This window comes from Ceratotherium simum, chromosome 28, assembly GCF_057802395.1.
Source record: "Ceratotherium simum simum isolate JZ-2026a chromosome 28, ASM5780239v1, whole genome shotgun sequence".
Taxonomy (NCBI): Eukaryota; Metazoa; Chordata; class Mammalia; order Perissodactyla; family Rhinocerotidae; genus Ceratotherium; species Ceratotherium simum.
In genome coordinates, this window is record NC_141927.1 from 27,913,560 (window position 1) to 27,939,027 (window position 25,468).

Here is a 25,468-nt window from a genome sequence, read left to right on the forward strand (position 1 = left end):
ATTTATTGAGTGCCTACTATATACCAGGTAGCGTATTTAAAAAGCCGTGGGATTAAAAAGATAACAGGGCACGGTCTTGTCTTCCAGGAAGGATCTCCCAGAAAAGTGAGGAAGACAGCCAGGTCAACAAATAACTCCAGAACAGTTTGATACGGGCTGTGAGAGGAGTCTGAACGGGCGCCACGGGAAGCCTAGCGGAGAGCCACAGCCGGCCGGTGGGGAGGCTGGAGAGGTTTCGGAGGACCCGGCGTTCGAGGTGGGTTTGATGCTGTGCCCTGAAAACGCCGGCCCGGAGCTGGCTGCCCCCGGATGTCACCGAGTTCTCGCCATCCTGTCATTTCAAGTTGCCCACTAGGAAGGGAAGAAATGGGTCTAAAGCGGTACAGAAAAGGAGAGGTAGGCTTAGGGATGGGGGTGCAAATCCCTCGTGAAAAGCAGGCAAACAAAAGTAGCACATCACACGTCCCGGTGGTCGCGCTGGCGGGGCCCGGCTCTCCGAAGCCCCTCTCCGGGCTCGCGCGCACCGCCACGCGAGTTGGCCAACTCGGCCCCCAGGGGCCCAGCGAGCCGGAGGACCTGACCTCCTTCCCTCCCCCTGCCCGGCCCCCGCCCTCCGACCTACCGCCGAGTCCGGGGCCAGGGTCCGCGGCTTCCGCCCGCGGCCCGCCGCCCCTCCCCGGCGCGCGCCATCCGGCCGCGGGGCAGCCGCCCTCGGCGCGGCCCCTCCTCCCGCGGGGGGCTTCGCCGTCCCGCGTCCCGTCCCTCGGCGAGAGCCTGCAGCCCACGTCCAGGGAGGGCGGAGGGAGGAGGAGGAGGAGAGGGAGGAGAGAGGGGAGGGAGGAAGGCGAGAGAAAGGGAGCTGCTTGGATCCCGTACTTCCCAGAGCCTGCCAGGAGCGCGCACTCAGCGGCTCTCCGGGTCCCAGCGTCCCAGCCGCGGCCCGCGCCCCGCTGCCCCGCACCTCCTCCTCCTCCTCCGCCTCCTCCTCCTCTCCCGGCACCCCTCGCCCCCTCCCTCCAGCTACGCTCGGGCAGCAGCCGCCCCCAGCCCCTACTCGGCCACATCCCCAACTCTCCGGGCTCAGTCCCGGGACGCGCGTCCTCGCCCCATCCTTTCTTGCTTCCTTCCTTCCCTCGCGCCCGCCCTCCCTCTCCAGGTCTCCCTCCCGGGTCCCGATTGTCTCCGTCCCCTTCTCGGTCCGCCCGCGCCCGCCTCGCCCTGCCCCGTCTCTCTCCCTCGCACTTCCTGAGTCGCCCGCCGCCGCCGCCGTCTCGCCGCGCCGCGGGAGCCCGAGCCCGAGCCCGAGCCGCCGCTGCCCCGGCTGCAGCCCCCGTAGCCCGCGGCGCCCGCCGAGGGAGCCCCGGCGCCCGGGGAGGGAAAAGTGGGCGAGCGCGCCTCGCCCAGCCCCGCGCCCCAGCCCTGCCCGGCGAGGAAGGACCGGGAAGATGAACAACGGCGGCAAAGCCGAGAAGGAGAACACCCCGAACGAGGCCAACCTTCAGGAGGAAGAGGTACTGAGTGGCTCGGTGCGGTGGCGGGGACGACCGGGGACGGAAGCTGCGGGCTTTCTCCAGAGTGCGGGGGCCGGCGGGAGAGGCCGGTCCCGGGGCGCCCGGCTGCGCGCCGGGGAGGGGGCGCCGCAGCCGAGGGTCTGGGCAGGTCCTTGCCCCGAGACAGAGCCCTAAGCTGTGGCCCCCGAGGGTGTATCTCCGGGGAGGGTGTTTTTGTGGGTCCACGCGCGTCTGCGTGCCTAAAATTGCGTAACTTGGAAGACTTTTCGGAGAGTTTTGTAAGTAGAACGCTCAGCTTTGTTTGCCTGGAATTTTAAAAGCGGAATCGAGAGCTGACTCCTGGGTGACCTCAGATTATTGGGACCCGGAGGGTCAGGACTTAGTTCTGCGTCTAGGGCTGGAAGTCGTGGGGTGCGTTGGTGTTTGTGTAGTTTAGGGAAGAAACTAGGGGAAAGTTCTCGTTAAGAGACACCTTCTCTTCCCTGCCCCCTCCCTTTCGGTGTTAAAAGTTCTTGGTGAAATGTCTTTCCAGTTGAGGCATTTTGGATTAATAGATAACTAATCAGCCGCATTCTTCTCTGATGAGTCAAAGACCCCGAACCTGGGTAATTTAGGTTTTGTAAATTTAGGGGCGATGCGGTTGTGGGGAGCAGAATAAAAGAGTTTAAAACTTACAGTTACCCTTTACAAATGATCATCGAGACTATTTAATAGGACTTTGACTTCTGAGCGTAAATTTAATGTGGTGCGTCCGTAATTGCGGTAAAAATGTTGCGGCTGCGGATTGTTCCTTTGGTAGAAAAACAAAATTCAGTAAATGTAGGGGAGAACTCCTGAACAAACGTTTCAGGATTTTGTAGTTAGGATATTTTGTGGTATCCTATTAAATGGCTCTGTTCCTGCAGGTACGTTATATGGAGTCCAAGAAACAATACTTTTCGCCCACTTTTTAAGATTCCACACTAGCTGAGTTCTTAAACATTCTAAAAGAAACTTGAGAGTGTGTGGATGCAAGAAAGTATGCATCCAGATGTGACCTATAAAGCATTCTTACAGGTACTGCATCCTCGTATATAAGGTTAACAGAATGATAAACTGATTCTGAAGCTGTTAGGATGTTGAGATTATTATTGAGATATTGTGTGCAAACTAATATTCAGATAGCGAAAGCAAACCTTGCAGAGGATTTAATTAATGCATATAAGCTCTCAGCATGTTGTCCACTTGTAAAACGGGAACTATGTAAATGGGGAAGATAGAGGAGAGAGCAAAGACTATGCAAAACAATGCAAAATAAATAAGATTTTCCTCAACACAGTTTTGTGGTAGTGCAACCTAGGTGAATTGCAGTAAACAGAAAATTGCCTTTTCACCTGAAGAAATTGCCCATTTTATTATAAACTATTATTTTGAAAAGTGTTGTTTACATGCGAATGGTTTTTTAACTACAAGTGAAGGAATACCACTGACATTTTTTGTTTTTCAAAGAGATGGACACTTGAATTGCAAGTTCCACTTTTTTCTTGAACCTTACTGGTTGCTTTGCTATTTATTTTCCCTACCACTGAAATAAAACTTAAAAAATGATGACAAGTTTGCTTTTTTAAGGAGTTGCTATATTTAACAAATTTATTTAACACACCAAGATAATAATTGTTTCAGAAACCTTTCTATTTCACTTTGGCAATTTTTCTTTCTAAGGGTAAGAATATATTGCATGAAATCATCTTTTTTCTCAGTTCTCCCAACTGAGAAAGCTTGTAAATGGAAAAGTTAATTAGGCAAACCAAAGACTTTTTTTTTTCTTTTGATAGGTAGTAAAAGAGGTTTGAGTGTCCCAAAACCATAACTTAGTTAACTTGATAGAAGTAAGTGGAGAAAAGTCATCTTTTTCTGCTTGCCTCAGCTCAGCCTGACTGCTGCCAGGTCGGAGGTGTTGTCTGCCCTGTTCCTGGGACCTTAACTTAATGTGGGAGGTTGTGTACGAGTAGAATCACTGGCCATCTCAGGACAGTTCACTGCCTCTTACCTGCCCTGTTGCCCTGACAGTGTTCCTTTTCAGGTGAGAATGGCGTGTGGCTCTAGGAAGTATCAGTAGTTTTAGCGAGACACTTGTTATTTTAAAAATAAGAGGACAGATTTCAGAATGTAAGTTGTAGAAGAGGTGGAGTGTACAAAACAGATAAACCGTGAAGAGAGAGGGTTTATAATGTTAAAAATTCAGGAAAAGAAAGTACGTTGGCCTGACGGATCCAGGTAATTTTGTCCTAATTCCCTGTTTGGGATTTATGTTTTGTTTTTGAAAAACTCCTAACCTCTTTTTTCTAACCCTGAAAGCCACAAGTAAAATAAATATGGTATTTGGTGAGTCCCATTAATGTGCTCAGCATTATACAAAACCACCACCCTGGACCCTTTCCCTGCCCACCCAGCGATCAGCAATTTTTTCTCAAACACATTTAAAAGCCTTGGCCGAGGAATCCAGTAAACAGAACACACACATATAAAATGTATATACACATAATGGCAAGAGAGGAAAAATGTGTTTTTTAATAGTTTCTGGTGACCCTTGAGTTGACAAGGAAGAGTGAGTCCAATCATCATTAAGGGAAAATAGTTTATTTCATAAATCATCAGGGTAATTTAGGCTTTCTCCACCTCTTTATAAAATCCAAGTGTTTTTTTTTTTTTTAGATGAGTTCCTTTTATCTTCCAATATATTTTAGCCCAGTTTGAGAGATTCTAAAGCTTACTCTGAAACAATGATGCTGAAACACTTATTTAGTTCCAGTTGTGTAGAATAAACAGTCTAGGAGAATTTTTGCAGCTTTTTAGGGTTGGAATATTTTGAGGACTTGGGCAGGACATAGACTTCTGCTTTGGGTAGTATTTAAAACTTTGAGGAAAAGTAATTTTAAGATTTGGCTAGGCAACTGTAAGAGAGCTAGTGCATCTGGCTTTCTGGCTTCTAGTGTGCTATACATGTGTATTCCTTTGCAAGTTGTCCCTATAAGAAGAAGCAGTTGTCAAAATCTTACCGGGGTCTGAGATTTATAAGCTTATGTTTATGTATGTATATGGCATTAGATCATTTCTTACATCATTTTACAATTAATAAAATAATTAATAATAATAAAATAATTCCTAGAATTTGCCTCTAATTTTGAACTAGACAGTTTTGCCTCTTAAAACACTTTTGGCAGTTTGCACTGGCTCAGACTTTATTAAAATTAATAAATATATAAGTAATAGACTCATAATTATTTGCCTTATCAATTAAGGTTTATATATCGAGACTTGTTCTGTCTTGTTGTAGATAGAAATAGTTTATTTTTTGGTCACTTTCAAAATAGAAATTTCCTTCTTGGAAATCAGATAAATATGTAATTTGGTTTTATTTTTACTTTTATCCATGTCATTGGGTGCTTTTCAGGCTGATTGCAAATCACTTCTAAAAGGCATGCATTTTATTATGTTGAAGCACTGGTGTTAAATGGTAATTTTTCCTTAAATTGCTTTGACTGAACTCTCTTGTACTTAAAGCTAAAATAGCAAAAAACTTGGCGTTGTTGGAATATTGGTCGAAAAGATGTTTGGCAGATGTTGGACAGAAATCATGTAAAGTCAGTTCTTCAGAAGTTAATACAAATCTTTACCCACATTCCTTCTTTTAAAGTACTTAGTAATTTTGCCCAAATATTGGGAATTTTGTCCAAATATTGGGATCATGAAGAAAATTTTTATAATTGGCACAGAGAAAGGATACCATTGTCAGTTTGATGTGGCAACCTCAGGTTTTCATTGAGCATTAAGACTAATCTACATTATGACTTGGGGAAAGTACAGAATGGTTTTATACAATTTAACCAAGTTTGGAGTCTCTGTTATTCCAAATCAAATCTAAGACAATAAACTTATATTTCAGTCATAGACTAGGATTTGGTGACAGTGTTTTGGATGAAAATATGGTGACTTCATAGTAAAATGATGCTGCAAGACCACTGCCAATATGGCAGTGTGCTTTTGAGTTATTTTTTTGGTAGTGTTTTAAAAAATTTCCCTGAGAAACCCTTATGCTCACATACAGTCTTCTTTATTTGGCGTTTGTTGGGATAGATAGCTTGGATGGGGTTAGAGCTTCTTCTTGGATATGCTTTCATATAATTTTTGTAGGTTCATATTAATTTTTGCTTTGAGGACAAAAGTGTTTAATGTTGATGGGGCAGTAAAATGGGAACTCTTGTGTATTACGTTGGTGATATAAATTAGTGCACTTTCTGGAGGACTTTGGCACTATATATCAAAATGTGTTCAAGCACTTGGATTCAGTACTTTTGTTTTTAGAATTTTACCCTAAGGAAATAATAAGCATGCACAAAGATTTATTTATTTATAAAAATTAGAGTTATTTACGATAGTGAAAATTCACAAAGACTCTATGTGTCTAACATAGGGAAATTGCTAAGTAAATCATTGTATGATTCCTGAAAGAGAATATTATGTAGCCATTAAAAACCACATGTATATACATACGTGTGTGTATAACTTTTTTTTTTGGAGGTTTAAAACAGCAGAAATTTATTCTCTGATGCTTCTGGAGGCTGGAAGTCTGGAATCAAGGTTTCGGCATTGCCTTGCTACCTCTGAAGGCAGTAGGGGAGAATCCATCTGACTTCGTCTCTTCCAGATTCTGACTGCATTTTTCATTGAGGGGATAATTCTCCTATTATAACATTAAATGAAAAGAGCAGATTTAAAAGTTTTGTACTATGCGATGCCAATTCTTTAAAATAAATAAATAACCAAATACTAATAAAAACTATCAGGTGGATTACAGATAATTTTTATTTACTTTCTGGTGCTTTTTTGTGTTTTCTAAACTTTCTAAAATGCACCTGTGAACAAAAACAATTAAATGTCTTTTTGCTTTGAAGATTTCATTCAATTCCCTGGCGCTATCTGTAGGTGTCACAAAACCATTGTTTTGGTCCCAAGCCTTGCTGCAGGAATTGGGCCTGTTCTGTTCCTCCTATCCATTCGTTATCATGTTTATCTCACTCATTTATCATGAGTTCTTTATCATGTTTATCTATCTCATTTCTTTATCCTGGCTCTTTTTAGTGATCTTTTGCTGCTCTCCTTATTCTAATGTGCTTTCTCAATCCAGCCTTTTCTACCATACTGCTGGTCCTCTGATGCTCCAAATCCTTCAGCTCTACTCTGTTCTCCACACCATAAAGTCCAAATTTGACATTCAAGTTTTCCCTAACGTACCTCTATACTCTGCAAACCATTTGCTTCAACCACCGTTTCCTCTTGATCTAGCCTGAGCTGCTTTTCAAGGCAGGATTCAAGTTTCAGCCTACTTTTCTCAGGATCCCGCCACCTGAATGTTCCATCCCGAAGACATCATTTTCCCCAGAATTCCAGTAGAAGTTACTTTCTGTTATCTCCACTTAACTACTAGATCATTACCTTCTCTCACTATTTCTTTTAAAAAAAAAAAAATGATGTCACCTTATCACAGTATTCCCAATGCTCAACACCTACTCAGACAGTACCCCAGCACGAGGTAAGTACCACACACATACACTTACACACATATATACATGTAATTCTTTATAAATAATTTATAAACATATGAAATATCCTTATTGGTGAGGTTGGTGATGATGACTTTGTATAGGTAAGCTGTTACAAAGCAGCCACTTGTTTAATATTGAGGTCTCTTGCCCACTGGGGATCTAGAGGTTGTGGGTGGGAAATGATCTCCCTCCACTGGTCATCAGTAGCCTCCATTTGTGTGCACAGGCGAGTGTGCCTGGTCCATCTGACAGCCACTGCCAGTGTGGGCCTGCTCCTTCCTAGGTGCAGTTGGGTTTTCACCATTAGAATTTGGTTTTTGCCGTGGGGCTTAATTTGACCTTTTGGACAAGGGCTTCCGGAAGCCTTGGTTAGGGGGAAGAGCATGGAGCTCCCTGTGTTCCCAAACAAGCCTGCTCTGTGTGACAGCCACTTTGGAATGTTTGTGTTCAGTTTCATTTGGCACCTTAGTGTCTGCCTGGGGGTAGGGGAAAGGGAATGCAAATATTCCTCTTGAACAGGGCTTGCTTTGGTCAAAGAAAAAACTTAGGAAGGAATGAGGGGAATGAACCTTAATAATAGCTGTAGCAAAGGTGGCTGCATGGCTCAGTGGGCTTGAGGCCAGCTGGGACCAGGTACTTAAATTGATGCTGGGCCGGCCCTGTGGCTTAGCGGTTAAGTCCGCTGCTGGCGGCCCGGGTTCGGATCCGGGGCGCGCACCGACGCACTGCTTCTCCGGCCATGCTGAGGCCGTGTCCCACGTACAGCAACTAGAAGGATGTGCATCTATGACATACAACTATCTACTGGGGCTTTGGTGGTGGTGGGGGGATTAAAAAATAAATAAATAATTTGATGCTATGTTGATCTGAGGATGTCATCCGCTGATGCGGATTAGCTCATTTGATGTGTGGGGATAACTTGAGTATGCCTCCTCGAACTCACATCCCTATCTTTAAGGTATGCCGGGAGAATATTTTAAACAAATTCTGTGCACTGTGTGTGAGTTGGCACAGGAGAGAGAGTGCTTGACCTCATACTCAGGAAGGATACTTGTTAGAGCTTATCAGAATAAAGTTGCCCACTTTCTCATTTTTTGCTGATAGCAGAAAAAAGAAAACACTGAAATATTTGATCCTATGAAATTTTCAGAAATCTTTTTATCCATTCACTGAAGAAATAATAATTGCTAACTTTTGAGTATTTACTACATGCCAAGGCCTGGCCAAGCGCTTTATATGGATTACATGATTTCATCCTCAGAACAGGCTGATGTAGGTATGGTGAGGATGAACTTCATTTTCTGGGGAAGTGACTGAGACACGGAGACGTGGAGTGACTGGGGCCTGCAGGTGTAGATTCTGGGGATGCCAAGATCACGGAGAGGTAGTTCCTACTCCTGTTTCTCCCAGTTTAGTGGTGATGGCCTTGTGTAAACAAACAGGTATAATAAAGCACTGTGTCAGAGTGAGGTAGTTGTTTAAGCTGGGAACAGTCAGCACTGCGAGGAGGAGAGAGGGTGATGGAGCTGTGTCAAAGAAAGCTTTAAAAAAGAGGTAACATTTGAGCTAAGTCTCAATTAAGATGGGGGAAGGATGGTCCAGTCAAAGGGATTGGCCCTATGTGAAGATATTGGCCCTATATGGAGATATAGAGGTTTAAAAGGACCCTTTTGGGGAGAGCAAGCAAGGCATGGCAGGTGAGGAAGGGAAGTCAGGATGAACCTGGAAAGGAAGGCATTGATGGGGGACATGATGGAGGAGCTTGCCTTCTGTGTCGGGGTATCAGACTCTATCGTTTGATGGGAGCTGGGCTGCTGTGCAGCAGTGACCGGGCATTCTGGGACTTTCCAGTGGGAAAGGGGATGCAGCGGGTTTTGGAAGCACTCTTGAGAGAGATTATGAGGCTGGTACTGCGTGAGTTCTGGTCTCAAAGTAAGGCAGTGGCTGGCGGTGGTGACAGGCAGAGGAGCCAGCGGTGTTCGGGGGCCTTGATAACTGTTAGCTGTTAGCTATGTAGGAGAGAAGATGAGGAGTTTCATCCCTGAAGCCTCTTCGGTTTCTCCTTTGGATGACTAGCTAAATGATGGTTGTATTTGTAGAAATAGGAAATAGAGAGGCTGAAAGGGGAAGAAAAGAAGGCAACTAGGAGGTGAAGCTGTTGGGTTTGAGATACAGAGAGGTCTGATCTTGAAAAGCGATTTTCAGAACAATTCAAGAACATATACCGATAATTGAAAAGGTGGGCCATGTGAATGAGGGCGCCCAGAAAATTAAACAGGCATGGGACTCTAGTCCCTAGGAAACCTTGTGAGGGTTGGCAAACAAAAGAGAGAAAATTTCCTTAAAATTTGAAGCTATGTAAAAAAATGTTGGGGAGTGGGGGAGAACTGGGAAATTCGCAGGAAAAATTGAAGCAAATGTTTTAAAGTACTCTTTAATTTAGGAACATAAAAATGTATCGTATAAAATCTGCCTAGTTATACCGTAATAGTGTTCGGTATACTTATCCATTTGAAAGCCTAAGTGGGGGAGCTTAGAAATGTCTAGGTATGTATAATATTTCGCATACACTTTTTTTGCTTTCATCAACAGTCTCTGGAAATTGTTTTTCTCTAAAATTTGCAGTTAATTCCCAGGCCTTCACTTCTCCAACTTTTCTTTTCCCAGCCCGTACCATCACATTTGTAGATGAGTTTGGACAGTAAAGGTGGAAGTATGGAAAGGCTTGAGTGTTTTTATAAGAAAAAATTTCCTTGAGTTGCTTTGTTCTGTTTTGACGTTATTGGGGGGGGGAAAAGAGCAGAATGAGCCTTTGGCCAGAGCCCAAAGTCATCTATTTGGGGGGGTGTCATATTTTCAATGTATTCATTTCATGCTTTCCTAAAAGTTTGCTGCCTTTCTGCACACAGCTAAGTGTCAGCTGGTGAAAAAAGAAAAGTAGTCCGGGAATTGAAGAAAACAACTTGCGTTGCATAGGTTTTAACCTCGCAACCATTATGATGCATATTATGTAGACTATTGGAGAAAAAAAGGAAACTGCAGTCATAAATGCCAGTCACACCGGGAAGATAGTTCCAAATTCCAGGCTGTAATACAGTATTGTTACACAAATTTAAAATGCAAACGGAATGCCATAGCAGCCTAGCTGAAGACATCCTGTTAGCCCCCAGCATTTTGCAAAGGTGGGAGAAATCTGGGAGTCTTAAAATTGAAGTGCATTTCACCAACCCATGAAAATAAGTTAGAGGCCAATTTCTACTTTTAATTAATCTTTATTTCTCATGAGTTGATTTTTTTCATGACGTTCCTCTGCTCTTCCTGAATTCTTATGTCATCAAGTAGATATACTGGCAGGTGGCCGACATGATCCTAAGAGAAATCCTCAAGATTAAAAATTTTTTTTTGCCTTGAATCTCCAGGATCCTGTTTTGTGAAAATTTTTCCTATGCCCACCTATAGGATGGTTAGTTGAGGCCGCATGGGAGAAGGTACAGCGCAGAAAGTGCTATCTTATTACCGAAGTACCAGAATTGCCTTTGTGCTTGGAGGGGAAGTGCTATGAAAGTGTAATTACTTTACTCAGCATGTGTGATTTACAGGACTTAAAATGTGTGAGTTTCCAAAGAGGCATCTGTTTTTAAATACAGTATATCCTTCTAAGCCAGCAGGATGTGTTCTGGGACGGGGGAGGGACAGACACACACAAACTCTCCCCCTCCCTCCCTCCCTCCCTCCCTCCTTCCTCTCTCTCTCTCTCCCTCCCTCCCTCCCTCCCTCTCTCTCTCTCTCTCTCTCTCTGTCTCTGTCTCTCCTCTCTCTCTCTCGCACACACACACTTCCGCCCTGTGCCTGCCCAGAGATGCTGGGAGACAGGGGACTGAAGACATTGGTAATTGCTTCTCCTTAGGGCCTTGCTCATCAGTAGGAGGAACAGCAGGATGTGCTGGAGTCCCGTCAGCCGCTGCTAGCCCAGATCACTGTGTTGATTCTGCCTTGTCCTCTCTCCACTCTTCTAAGCCCAAATCCTTCTTTTCTGGGACCTCCAAGAATTTTCCCAGTAAAGAGCAGCAGAATTGTGAGACCTAACACCGAGACCATTTTTGTTGTAAAAATTTCCTTTTCAATCTTTTCTTAATATGTGTAAGAAAATTAGAGGGAGAATTGAAGATCAGGTGCATATCCCAATATAATCAAACTTGTATAAGCATTTATGGAATTTTTGCAGATTAAAATCATCCATTAAGCATTTACTGAGTAGTGTCTACTCTGTTTTAAACATTGCCCTTTAACAAACCAAATGAAGTGTTATCCTTCCATGTTTAGGAATAAGAAAACTGAGGCTCTGTAAGATTAAGTAATTTGTCTGAGGTTTACAGCTGGTGAGTAGGAGCTTAAAATTTCTCCAGTGGTGCGCGAGGTTCCTGTGATCTGGGCCCTGCTGGTCTCTGACCTCATCTACGAGGAATCGCAGCCTCATTCATTATGCTTCAGCTGCTTGGGCCTTATTTAGATATCTCCAACTTGCCAAACTTGTTCATGCCTCAGGGCCTTTGTGTGTGCTATTCTGTCTGCCTGGAAGACTCTGCACCCAGATGTTCACACAGCAACCTCATCCTTGTCATTTATTCAGATCTCAGTTCCGATGTTACCCACAGAGACTTTTGACTTCCAAGTTTAAAGGACCCCCACATTCCCAACCACTATCACATTTCTCTTATTTTCCAGATAGTACTTCTTACCCACGGACATTACCTCCTGTACATATTTGTCTTGTATTCCTGGAATGTGACTCCCTGACAGCAGGGACCTGGCTTGTTTAAGGCTGTAGCCCCCATTGCCTAGAATAATGCCTGGAACTGCCCAGTAAATTTGTTATTTGTGAAATGACTGGAATACAAACCAACCTGTCAAACTCTGAGGACTATACAATACACCACATCATCATAAACAGTTTCCAGCAGTTTTTAGATTAAATTTTAATTATTGCTGCCTTCAAGATGATCGTTTCTGGATCCCCAGCCCCATTTAATTACATCAGAAAGTACAGTTGTCACACGCTTTTAAGCTAGAAATTTTGGATGATAAGTGATAGATCCCTTGTGGGGTGTACGCAGCAGTTTTCACACGTAAAGGAATCTTCTCTGTCCAGTTAAAATGGAAACCTAGTACGTAATTCCACAGAACCAGGAGTGAGAGGAGGGCTGGTGTGGAGTGACAAGTAAAACTAGGGCAAGATGAATTTGATTCCTGTTTTGCAGATGTCTTGGGTTGCAAAGGGTTAATGTTAATAGCCCGGGGGGGAATTGGTGGAGATAGACTTAGCACTCTCAGTCCTTTGGCCTAGTCTAGCCCTAAGCTCGGTATGCTTTCCTCTGTTTGCCTACAAAGTACAAAGGCACGTAGCTGAGGATAATGCAGGCTTTTGCTGGACGAATCCAGCCTTGAAGCACCTGTATGGGCAGCTGTGAGGGAGCGTCTGTTGTGGGCTCTGTGAACCCTATTGGAGGCACCTCACAGCCACAATTTATTCCCACTTGTCAGCCTCATAGACTCAGGAGCTGTTTTGATTCATTGTAAAGCAGAACAGATGACATTTCAGGGTGAAAGAAATGTAAGTCATCATTACTGCTACTGCGGTCATCACACCGCCTGTTAATTGAGCATGCTAATGCACTCATGAAAATGCAGGCCATTGGATTAGCTGCATTTATGACATTTATGTCGTAATACTTGGCCTTGAGCAAACTTTTTAAACTTGACCGTCATCCATTGCCTGATGGTTTTAGAACCAATGGAATATAAATTCTTATATTAGTCAGTTCTTGACCAAATCATCGGTGCTCTTCATTTTTTTTTATCTCTTATTTTCTTTTCTAAGGGACCTAGGACTAGTCATTTAAGTTGCTTGTCTTTGACAAGTCACTTAAGCCTCTGTTTCCTTACCTAAATGTAGGGACTGCACAGACAGCACCTGCTGTGCTTTGAAGAACCGGAACTCCACTCCCATTTTCCCACTTTGTCCCACTTTTCATTTCCCCCCTGTGATGCAGAAGGCTGTGGTGGCCCGCCAGCCAAGATACATCTGGGGTGGAGGGGTAGGCTGTTCAGGGGGAATGGCTTTAAGCCTGAAAATTTGTTTTGTTTTTTGTTTTTTACTAAGAAAATCAGTGCCTCTCCTTGAGAAGTGGGTGGGAGTTTCTGGGTGTGAGCTAACGGCAGGAAATGACCCTCTCTAAACAAAAGGACTCTTTAAGGCCCATCCTGAGTCTTTGTGTTTTGAGGAGGGGTTATGCAGAAAACCAGAGCTAGGAGATTAATCTCTGCTTTAGCCATTCCAATGGGGGAGGGGAGAAATGGGAGGATTCCTGCCCTGCTCGCCCTCCCAAGTGTGCAAGTGCCAGCCAGTCCCCACTGTGAGTGCCAGTGAGGTTTAAGAGAAGGGCCAGGAGTGATTCTTGGGGAGAGTGTGGCTTTATATCCCCAAGAGGCAGGAAGGAACGGGGTTGGGCAGAATTCTATGCAGTGCGATATTCAGCTTTTGCTTGAAAAACCCATCACCAGCAAAACGCAGAAATACAGAACGGGGAAAGGAGGAGAAAGGGATTTTGTATGATCTTTTCCCCATAAGTAAAAGTTGGGGTGTTGTGGTTTGCTAATAAATATCCTGTAAGTAAATCGAAGGTTTGAATTACTGCATTAACTGCTGTCTTCATTTTTCTAAATCTAAACTGACAACCTGATAATAGCTAGTGACTTCTGCTGCTTGACTGACAGAGGGAATTTGTAATCATTGCTGTATTAGATAGCGCACCCACATGGAGAAATGTCGGGCCTTGCGCCTGCTCTGGAATGTTCCCTCTCTTCACTTTAAAGTGACCATTCTTTATATCAGTATTTGTACAGCAGAAAAACTAGGAAAGTAGTTGTGTCTTATCAAAATTATTTTGCCTTTACAAATTCTTGCTGACTTGCAGCAACGAACTTATCTTCCAGGCACACCTTTTTTTTTTTCCAGGAATATAAATCTTCCCACTAATAATTAGAAACACGCATTTGTTGAAAATGGTTTTGTGGTTTACTTAGTTTTCACAACACTTGAAAATGACAAACATCTTTTCAAACAAAAAACATTGTTTGATACACCACTATTTTTAGGCTCTATATTGTAACTATATTTTTAGAAAGGCCTGCTGATGTCTTCAGTGGGTGCTGTGTGTTAGGGGTAGAGAGGTGGTTTACTTCATGGCACCAGATGCTTAACAGAAGTGCAGAGATAGGATTAAAGCTGATACTCAGATTCCGGTATGAAAGGGTTTTGTTGGTATATTAAATGTGTTGGAAGACTTTGTATCTTAAATATGAATCAAGGGGTGTGGTGGTGTTTAAAGGATATGTGATCATTGTAAATTCCAAGGTTTACAGGGAAAAATTATTCTCATTGAAAATTTCAGTGTCTGATGTGTTGGTAGGTTTTTTCATTTTTTTAATATGTAAACTTTTGAGAAGGGTTACTTACTGTTGTGGTGTTATTAATTTACGGATATGGAAATAGATATTGACTTAGATTCGTTTGGAGGCTTATATCTGGTGTGCATTTGGCATATGTTTTTCATTTTTAAAGTATCAGCTATTTTCCAGTTATTATCTATGTAACGTCACTTGTAATTTTACAAAGAAAAAATGAAAATATCAATGATAATCCATCTCTACATTTAAGCTGCTTATAACTAGGCAATATGTGCCGCTGAAATTCTTTGCCTTGAGAGCTCTTTCTTCATCAGCCTTGCAGGCATTCCCAACTGGCCTATTTTATGTAGGTTCTTTTATGGTTTAAGATGGATTCAGGAATGGAGTGTGTCTGATTTTATTGGGTAGAGGAGCAGCCTTTTCTGTAGCTCTTCATATTCGTGCAACTACTGGTAAACCTTGAATCAAAGTGAAAATATTCTGATCAGGAATGTTTGTCCCTTCTCTCCATGTTCTTGGATGATCAAGGAGAAGTGTCTTGCCCTTTGCAAGACCAGCATCTGTTGCCATTTGGTCATAGTGCACCCAGCCTGCCAACTCTGTATCTTAAAAACAAAAGTGAGTGGGGAGGGAGCAAAGACTCAAAAATGCTTATGGGCCTTTGGAATATTGTGAGTTTCTGGTTTTCGCAAATATACATTTGAGAAGTTTTTACCATTAACTGTCCCTTCTTTTCCCTTCCCAAAAAACTCCACAAGCCTTTAATTAACATGAAAATTGCTCTTATTTCTATTACGGTAAATCATGGGTCGTAATTATACGGAGAAACATTTATGGTATGAGCTTATCCTGAAGTCAGCGAACAAGTGTTGTTTTTCCTTATTCACTAATGAAGTCAGCCCAGGCAAAGCTTGGGTGCTGCCCAGTGCAGGAGACCCACGCGCAGAAATCCAACAGTTTGACCTGGATCCTCCCACTCATTCCAGTGCTGTCTGAAATCTCTCCACAAAACTAATAAGCCTTATATTTTCCAAATTGAAATTGCAATCATATTCCTTGGAAAGCCTGCCATAAATACCTCACCTCCCTCGCCATTCCTGATTGCAGTCATACGAATTAGGAAATGTCTCATATGGGGATGGGATAAAGAGTAAGCATATTGTTCATTGTAAAGTCCAGAGATGGTTTCTCTTTCTCAAAAGCTCTAGGATGTTAATGCAATTTTTTGCTGTTGCATTGGACATTTGTAGTACCTACTCCTACAGCAGTGGGCCACAGCGTCGCTTCAGTAGACAGCAGAGATTGTCTCCTGGGATGTTTTTGCATATTTTAAGTCCTGTTATGCACTTAACTCTGTCAGTCATTTCTCCCAACATTTCTCAAAGGAAAGCGTAGTAATGTATTGCTTCTATTTTAGAGATTAAAATAAAATAATAACTCCATTAGATTTTTAATTTATTTGAATTTTAGGATTGAGACCAAGATTCATAAGCCATTTGTTCACCTAACTGGATCACTTTGTGCCCATTTCTTTTCACTATTTTTTTTTCAAAACGAAATCTTTTTTTTCTTATTGGCAAATAAATTCACTTACATTATCCCCTCCTCCTCCCTCACCTCAGAAAATAGAGGTAAGCAAAAAAGAAATAGACAATTCTACAGTTCCTTTCTCCACAGTGTTAACACTTCAGTATGTATCTTTTTTATATCCTTTTCTGTGTGCACACACACACACACACACACACTCCCCTCTATTTTAACAAAATGAGATCATAATATAATGTTTATGTTTGATTTTTTTCCACTGGACATTATGTTATGAACATCTTTGCATGCCATCGTGAACATCTTTGCATGCCAGTGGATACATTATGCAGCCTATTTTTATTTCTTCATACTATGCCATAGTAAGGATGTGTCTTTATATTTAACCCATTTCTTATTATTTAGCGTGGAGCTTGTTTTCAGCTTTGTGATATAAACTGTGCTGTACATCCTCCCAGCTAAATCTGTGTGTACACTCTTCGTGATTTCCTTAGCTTCAACTCTTGGAAGTGGAATTTGTGGGTCAAAGGGCATACATTCTTAAGACATTTGATGTTTATTGCCAAGTCTTCTCTAGAAACACTGTGTACTAACTTATACTCCCACCGAGTATCAGCAGGCCCATATTCCTGCATCCCCTGCCACTGCAGTTTTAAAATGTTTCAGAGCTTGCTTCTTCACTGTGTTTTTCAATTTTGTGTTCTAGCTGTGATTCATAATTCATATCCCAGTCTGATCTGTACAACACCTGGATGTTACATATTGACTTGTTTTTTTAGCCCCCTTTCAAGCCATCTCCCAGTTGTTTCAGGTATTGCTACAGGCACTAAGATGCTTAACAGATAATTTCTGGAGATGTCATTCTTGAGTTCACTGAACCCAACGAAAAGTGTTGATTTTGTGATCTTATGCATTAGGTCCCTGATATATATCGCTGGCTATAAACTTGTGATGAGGCCAGTACTTTGGGTGTTGTGTGTGCATATACAGAATCTCATTGAATCAGTTCCAGCATTTGTCAGGTGGACCAATAACTCTGCCGGTTAAACTGTATTGTAAAATGCATCCCGATTTCAGAGATGTTACACTGTGGAAACGTGTCTGAGAACTGGCGGACATGTCCTCGCATCTCTACTTTTCTGGTCACGTGGTTGGTTTGCTCTTGAGGTGAGGATAGAGACACTCTTAGACACATTGGTCAGTTTGACATAAGTTTTGGTGGACATCTAGTCAGTTACATCCCTGGAAGGAATTTTTACAGATACAGTTAAAATAACAATGCTTTTTATCAGGTGTGGACCATGCAGTGCGTCTACTAGTGGAAATGTTCCTTTTCCTTTCCCCTAAATTGAGGAGGAAAGCCTGGATCTGCAGTGTAGAAGCTGCCACAAGTATTCTTTACTCCCAACAACAGACCCTCAGGGCATTCTCATCCTCCCCAGAGGGGCCGTTTTCACTGCGGCTGCCCACAATTTACCAAGAGCCAAATACTGTCTGAGGGGTGGAGCTCAGGTCTCCCCATGTGGGCAGGGTGATCACCACTTAGTCCAGCCCACAAGGCCTCCTTAATTGTTAACGGAACATTCCTGCAAAGTGCATGCCCTCCACAAAGCCTACACACATGTTCTTAAGAGTGTGACACTAGGAAATGAGCAGATGTAATGGAAACCTCAGTCTTGACTCATCCTGACTGTTACATATGAATGGAATTTGCATCTCCTGTAGCGTTTAATCTAACAATATTTCAGGGTAAATTGCCACTGAGGTCATGAAATACTGAATTTATATGCACATGGCACTTTCTCAAAGGAACTGGAAGCTCTTTTGCAGATACAAACATGCCTTCTTGTCCTTGAGTCCTTGATTCTAGTTAACAGGTGGCGAAGGAGTTGGTGAAGAGAACCCTGATTAGTGATCAAGAGGTACGACTCCCATGGGATGTGGTTGTTGGTCCTTGTTGGAGACAGGCCATGAGCCCGGTGTTGTCTTGGCCATTGGCCGGGGGGAGGGTGGGTGTTGTAGAAGTGCTTACAGAAAAGCAGTTTTCCTGCCTACTGGGAAAGACCCAGAACACAGAAACACAATGGGGAACACAGAAAACAATGAGGCAATAATGAGTTCCTATATAAATTAGCAACATTGTGTAACGTAAACAGAGAGGACTTAGAAATTTGAAGAGAGAAATCAATGTGGATGAGAACAAAATAGGCTTTGTGGAAGAAAGAGATGGCCCTTAATGAAGTGGTAAGATTCAAATAGGTAGAGAGAAATGGGCACTGGCGTGTAGGAGAGTGTCACCATCATAAAGGTTTGGAAGTAGGAATGAAGGTGAGATTTATATGGCAGGGAGAAGCCTCATCTGGCTGTTTATTTTTGTGCGTGTGTGTGTGTGTGTGTGTGTGTGTGTGTGTGTGAGGAAGATTAGCCCTGAGCTAATGCCTGTTGCCAATCCTCCTCTTTTTTGCTCAGGAAGATTGGCCCTGGGCTAACATCTGTGCCCATCTTCCTCTACTTTATGTGGGCCACCTGCCACAGTGTGGCTTGATAAGCGGTACATAGGTCTGTGCCCAGGATCCAAACCTGCGAACTTAACCGCTATGCCACCGGGCTGGTCCCTGGCTGTTAGTTTTTAATGAATGAACAAGTAAATTAATGATAAAGATTTGAGGATATTTTAAAGAATTTTTATTTGTCAATTATCATTAGTTCCCCCAGTAGGCCTATTCTGTAGATGATAGATGTACAACCCGCAGAACCCAATGCCAACATTCTAAACCTTTTTTTTTTTTTTTTAAACTAGGCTTGCAAGGCCACACAAGCTGTTCAGGTTAGCATGCTGGAAAAATAAAGCATTTTCCTCGTTGACTGTTCCCCATTCTCTTCCTTGATGAAGCCATTTACTCCGTGACTGCACTTGTGTCCCCGCGTCTTCATTCTGCCTGTTTAGAAGAGCACGGCTGTTACCAGTCACGGTGGCTCTTAGCCTGAGAAGCTGAATATAAAATTCCTAGGCGACAGTCATTCCAAAGATATTAAAGTCCTACTGTATTAGACCCTGGTGACACAATGGGCAGCAAACAGACATCGTTCTTGACCTTCCTGGAACTCACAGTGTGGTGGGGAAATGTATATTAAACAAATCAAAGCACAAGTAAATATAAAATTACAAACTCTGATAAGTGCTATGAAGGAAAAGTGTAGTTGATGTGAGAACTGTGGTTGATGGGTAACGAAGGGACCTTGTTGGCTTTGTTCCGGGCACTGTTCCCATTGCTGCATGTATGTTAACTCTTTCGTCCTTCTTACACTATTAGATAGGTACCAGCCATCATCATTCCTAATGTACAGGTGTGGAGCTGAGGCTCAGAGAGTTGAATACCTTGCTGTAGGTCACAGCTAATAAAGAGGAAAGCCTGGATCTGAACCTGGGCAGTTCAGAATCTGTCGTCTTATGCTAAACCTCACTGCCAGTCTGGAGTACTCTTTCTGCGGAGAAGTTGATTCCAAGGAGATCAGGAGGTCTCTTGAGCCTAGTACCTCTTAGAATCCTGCCTTCATAGAGAGAGGAATTTGAGATATGGGACCTGCCTAAGCCCTCAGTGGTCAGTAATGTGGCAACTTCTTTTCAAGGTGAGTCACCCTGTTATAGGTAGCATCTCTGGTTTCAGAAAATCTGGCTGGCCTTTGACTTCTTGCCAGTCTAATCTTTCCCACCTTTTCCATCCTACCTGTCTGGACTCTAAATTAAACCCTCAGAGCCTCAATTGACTTGCTCTCACCCTTAGTGTATTCAGCACTAATGGCCGAGTCCTATTCCGAAGGTGTTACTTGCCATAAATCAGCTAGCACCTGAAAACATTTGGAGGCTCCTTGATCAAAGGATCTGATGTATATGAAAGTGCTCTGAAGACTGGAGAGCACTGCCCACCGTTTTTATTGTTAAAGTTAATGGGTGGGGCCGGCCCCATGGCTTAGTGGTTAAGCGCGTGTGCTCCGCTACTGCCGGCCTGGCTTCGGATCCTGGGCGCGCACCGACGCACCGCTTCTCTGGCCATGCTGAGGCCGCGTCCCACATACAGCAACTAGAAGGATGTGCAGCTATGACATACAACTATCTACTGGGGCTTTGGGGAAAAAAAAAAAGAGGAGGATTGGCAATAGATGTTAGCTCAGAGGCGGTCTTCCTCAGCAAAAAAAGAGGAGGATTGGCAATGAATGTTAGCTCAGGGCTGATCTTCCTCACACACACACAAAAAAGGTTAATGGGTAAGATCCAGATTTCTTTAGCTGACGTTGATTGATTGATTGATTGATTGAGGAAGATTAGCCCTGAGCTAACATTCATTGCCAATCCTCCTCTTTTTTTGCTGAGGAAGACTGGCCCTGGGTTAACATCCGTGCCCATCTTCCTTTTTTTTATATGGGATGCTGTCACTGCGTGCCTTGACCAGCGGCGCGTCAGTCGGCGCCCGGGAGCCGAACCTGCAAACCCGGGGCCACTGAAGTGGAGCTCGAGAACTTAACCACTTCGCCGGCCCCTTTAGCTGACATTTAAAGCTCCCCATGATTGGACCCCTCCCTGCATTTCCGAACTTGATGTCTACAGTATCTGCCCATATGCGCTGTCTACTCAACTTCCAACCCAACAGCAAGTCTAGTGATGGTGCCCTGTTCTTTTTTTCTTCTTTAATAACTTTATTGAGATATAATTCACATATCTTAAAATTCACCCCTCTAAAGTGTACAATTTAGTAGTTTTGGGTATATGCACAGTTGTGCAACCATCGTGACTTTCTAATTTTAGAACATTTTTGCTGCTGCTTCTCCCCCCCCACAAACCTGTGCTCATTAACCGGTCCTCCCAGTCCCTGGCAACTACTAATCTACTCTTTGTCTCCGTAGATTTGCCTATTATGGAAATTTCACACAAATGAAAAAGTACAAAATGTGGCCTTTTGTGTCTGGCTTATTTCACTTAGCATAATGTTTTCAAGGTTCATCCATGTTGTAGCATGATTTGGTATTTTGTTCCTTTTTATGGCTGAGTAATATTTCCACTGTATGGGTCTGCCACATTTTATTTACCTATTCCGTTGATGAACATTTGAGTTGTTGCCATTTTTGGGATGCCCTGTTCTTTCAAAGTCATTCCACCTCCAGGCCCCTGACCTTCTATTCTAGTGCCTAGAGTACTTTCTTCCATCCTCTCTGCCCATTTACATTTTTTTCTTCCAGGCTTACCCTGTGGGCTTTCCCTCCATGGGACTATTATGTCAGGTTCTTAGCACACTGAATATACTACCTAGTATTTTTCCTTCTATCCTTTCATGTACAGATCTTCTTCAGCTTATGATGGGGTTACATCCCAATAAACCCCTTGTAAGTTGAAAATATTGTAAGTCGAAAATGCATTTAATACACCTAATCTACTGAACATCATAGCTTTGCCTAGCCTAGCTTAAATGTGCTCAGAACACTTACGTTAGCTTACAGTTGGGCAAAATCATCTAACATAAAGCCTATTTTATAAGAAAGTGTTGAATATCTCATGTAATTTATTGAGTACTATGCTAAAAGTGAACAAGAGTGGTTGTAAGCGTATTGGTTGTTCACCCTCGGGATTGTGTGGCTGACTGGGAACTGCGGCTGCTGCCGCTGCCCAGCATCACGAGAGGATCGTACTGCATATTGATAGCCCGGGAAAAGATCAAAATTTGAAGTATGCTTTCTACTGAATGCATATCACTTTCACACCATTGTAAAGTCAAAAAATGATAAGTCAGGGACTGTCTGTATATCTACATATGTTTGTTTATTTGGACCTTGAGACTTTTTTTTTTTTTAAAGATAATTCATTCAACAAACATATTGAACACCTGCTGTGTGCCAGGCACGTAATAGGCAGTTTGGGATAGATCAGTGAAGAAATCTAAGAGTCTTGCCTTTGTAGGGACTTGAGATTCTAGCAGAGCTTACATTCCAGGTGACTTTTAAATATGTATATATAATTAACTGCTACTCTTTTATATTTCCAGCACGTGGCCACAAGATGTGATACAGTGTAGACTCTCAGTAAACATTTGATAACTATTACATTGAGATTTTCTTAAATTTTTAAAAATTTAATGAGGCCACTTGGTCCTCTCCAAACTGAATACGTTGCTGTGTGACTTCTTACTGGCACTATAATACAGTTGCCGAATTTATTCATGAAGGTGAAAGGCTGGATATTAAGTGTCCCCTTGGAGAATAGAAACGAGCTTGGGGAGAGCAAGTCTCACATCCTCCTATATCCTGTATCTTTAATCCAGATGCTTGCCTGTGTCTTGCTCTTTTCCCAGGCTGTTCAAGTTGGAGTCTTAATTATTCTAAGGATTGGAATCTTGTGGAGACCCTGTGGGAGACAGAGGAGGGAGGGTGGAGTCTGTTCCTTACTTACTATCAAACTTGAGAAATTTTCCTCCTTCCTGTTCATTAGTAGGAAGGCATTTACTCAGTTCCTGACAAAATCGAGATGTGTCTGGCCCTGAACCAGGCACCCAAGGAGAGCTACCAGCTCCTTACCCACCTTGCCATGATTAACTGTAGTTAATCAGGTATCTTTCTTCCTGAGTCTCTCTTGGAAATGATAGTAATGTGGCTCTCCCAGAATACCGTGAGAATTAATGAGTTAATATTTGTAGAGGCCTCTGGAAATGTTAAGTGCCTAGTGTTGTTCTTATCTTCTCTCTGAGCATGGTTGCCTTATAAGGCTGTCCACTGGGGCTGAGGGACTTCTGTTGGGGAGCTGGGCCAGCCTGCAAGTCTAGATGACTGGCAGTCCATGACAGTGTTCCCAGAATGGGCTCAGGTTTCCTATTTTAATACTGGTGATACCACTTTTTTTGCTAATTGTTAGTGCTGGTTTCACAAGTACTCTCCCCTCTGCTTTATTGCGTCTATTTTTAGCACCCCACCTCTGTGATTCTTTCCCTCTGAAAACCAATTATAGTAAAATCCATTTGCAAAATATTCCAGTCAAGGTTAAGTTCCTTAAATTTTGTTTTCCTGGAAGAGTAGGCTACTTACCCCAAGAATTATTTTGAAGTAAATACTTTCTTTTTTAAATGGTGTATTTAAAAAGGAAATAGCAGATAAATAACATTCCAGTAGTGCTCCATATTTTTAAATCAATGAATGAAAGTACGCAAATATTCAATATACATTACTACAAAAGTTTGCGCACTTTCCTTTCACGAACAGACATTGCTTTTCAAACAGCAGTGGGTAAACAGAAATTTACATGGAAATTTTACATTTATAATTATGAGAGCTAATTTTAAAGATTTTCCCTCCTACTCTGGTTGTCAGTATAATGACACAGATTTATGCTAGCATAGGTTTTCTTGATCTGGAAGGGACCTATGCTTTTGTTCAACACCCTAACTTGAGCAGTGAGGTGGCTGAAGCCCAAGGCTGGATCTTAAAGCCCATTCCCTTGTTAAAGTAGGCTTCATTGTTCTAATTGATCCCTATGTCTCTCTCTGGAAGAGCTGTCATCTCTTTCTGGATCTCTCGATGTCAAGTAAAATAACTTCTGTATTTTGAGTTTGTTAATTTATGAAGTGGAGGGAGTGATAGCTACTCTTAAACTATTCTGAGGAGGGTGCTCTTAAGGTGAATGCTGTGAAATATTCCCAAATGGTTTTTTTGGGTCAAGAGAGGGGTTAGAAGGTTAGAATATTATTTCTTATATCCTTGTTGACCTCTAGAAGTATCTTGTTCATACCCCCCTTTTTTTAGTGTCATCAGAAGAACAGGTATTTGGCCACTGGTTACTCCTATGCTGGCTCTGTGGGCTACCGCCATGTTCATTAATGATACACGTCTGCTTGCCAGGGCGGTACCTTGTAAGTAAACCTAAATCCTATTTAGAGGCAATGAACAAATATTTTTGGTGAGCCTTGGACCTCTTGTATCTCTGTAAATGTTTATAGGCAATCTCTTGTTTATAGGAAATGGTGCAGAGTTGGGGAACTTTGGCCTTAGTAGTGGTGGGAAGTGGGACAAAGTGGGCAGGGTCTGTGGCTGGTTAGCTCATTTGATTAGAACAGTAAGCTAATGAACCCAGGGTCACTGGACCATCAGTGTGAGGCCAGCCAGCTCTGCTCTGCTGGGATTCCAGACCTTGGCCAGGAGGCTGGGCAATGTGTGTCACTGGTCACGAAGCTGGAGCACATAGATCACCAGGCCCTGAAAACAAACTCAAAACACACGCCCCGTGGACAGTAGACGATTTGTGTCTCTTTAATTTATGGGGATATCATAACAGTTAGAAATTTTACACAGTTTTCTTTTAAAGAAAAAAAAAAGATTTCTTTCTGATTAATAACCAAATACATATCTGTCGAGGATTCTAGGAAAATACAGAAAAGTATAAGGAAGGAAACAGAAATTACTTGCTATCGCACTACTGAAAAGTTTTATATTTTGGATTTTCCCATTTTTGACATTCTCTTTCCTTGGCTTCCATGATACCATAGACTCCCCTCTGACTCCCCACCCAGCTCCTACATTCTCATTTTCATCTTTTTTCCTTGGGTTGGTCCTTAAATTATAGCATTCCTTAGCCCTCTGTCCTGTGTCTTCATTTCTTATTATCCTGCCCTCCCATGTATGATGTCATCTGTCCGAGACTTCTGTCCTGTGCTCCGGATTCAAATATCCAAATGTCCACACCACCTCCAGTTGGATTCTCCCATATACATTAAAATTAACATGTCCAGTAAGCAGTTTCATCATTCTCACCCCCAGAGCTGCTCCCCTGTGCTGCATCACTGTGATCTTCACCCAGGTGCCCGGTTCTTCCCTCTCCCTCCATAACCAGTCCATCACCAAATCCAACAATTCATCCTCCCACGTATCTCTCAAATCTGTTGACTTCTCTCCGTCTTCCCTGCTGTTGTCCTAGTTCAGGCCATCATCAAAGCTTTCTGTACTGCTGTACCAGCTTTGAAGCACTTTTCTGTCTCCAGCCTTGCCTCCCGGCAGTCCTTGCTCTTCAGGACAACCAGGGTAGCCTTTCAAAAAAATTGGAAATGATGCTCTGTCATTCTTCTGCTTTAAACCTTTGGCTGGGTCGCCTTGCCAGATAGCATCATCTGTGACACTTTCTCCTACAGACTCTGCTTTTGTCATATAAGCTTCATTCACTTTTCTAATAATGCACCATCTTGTTCATTTATTCAGGAAGCATTTTTATTGATTATCTACCATGTCAGACACTAGGTTCTGGGAACATCCCCATCTCGTGGGAGATGAGGAAGGGGGTCAAGGCAGACATGGGAGTGGCTTGGCTGGAAGGTTATAATGGCTGTCTTT

The 25,468-nt window shown here is 42.9% G+C and overlaps 1 protein-coding gene across 4 annotated transcripts in view; it reads left to right on the forward strand.

Moving 5' to 3' along the window:
- The first annotated feature begins 830 nt into the window (after positions 1-830).
- Positions 831-25,468, forward strand: part of RBPMS (RNA binding protein, mRNA processing factor) — a 176,334-nt gene continuing 151,696 nt past the window's right edge. For 2 of the 4 annotated variants that reach the window (XM_087418478.1, XM_087418477.1), the window contains exon 1: positions 831-1,511. In XM_087418478.1, coding sequence (XP_087274604.1) covers positions 1,446-1,511 — 66 coding nt within the window. In that variant the 5' untranslated portion in view covers positions 831-1,445. The remainder of the gene's footprint in view (positions 1,512-25,468) is intronic. The other 2 variants (XM_004428819.3, XM_004428818.3) reach the window with 1 other exon arrangement.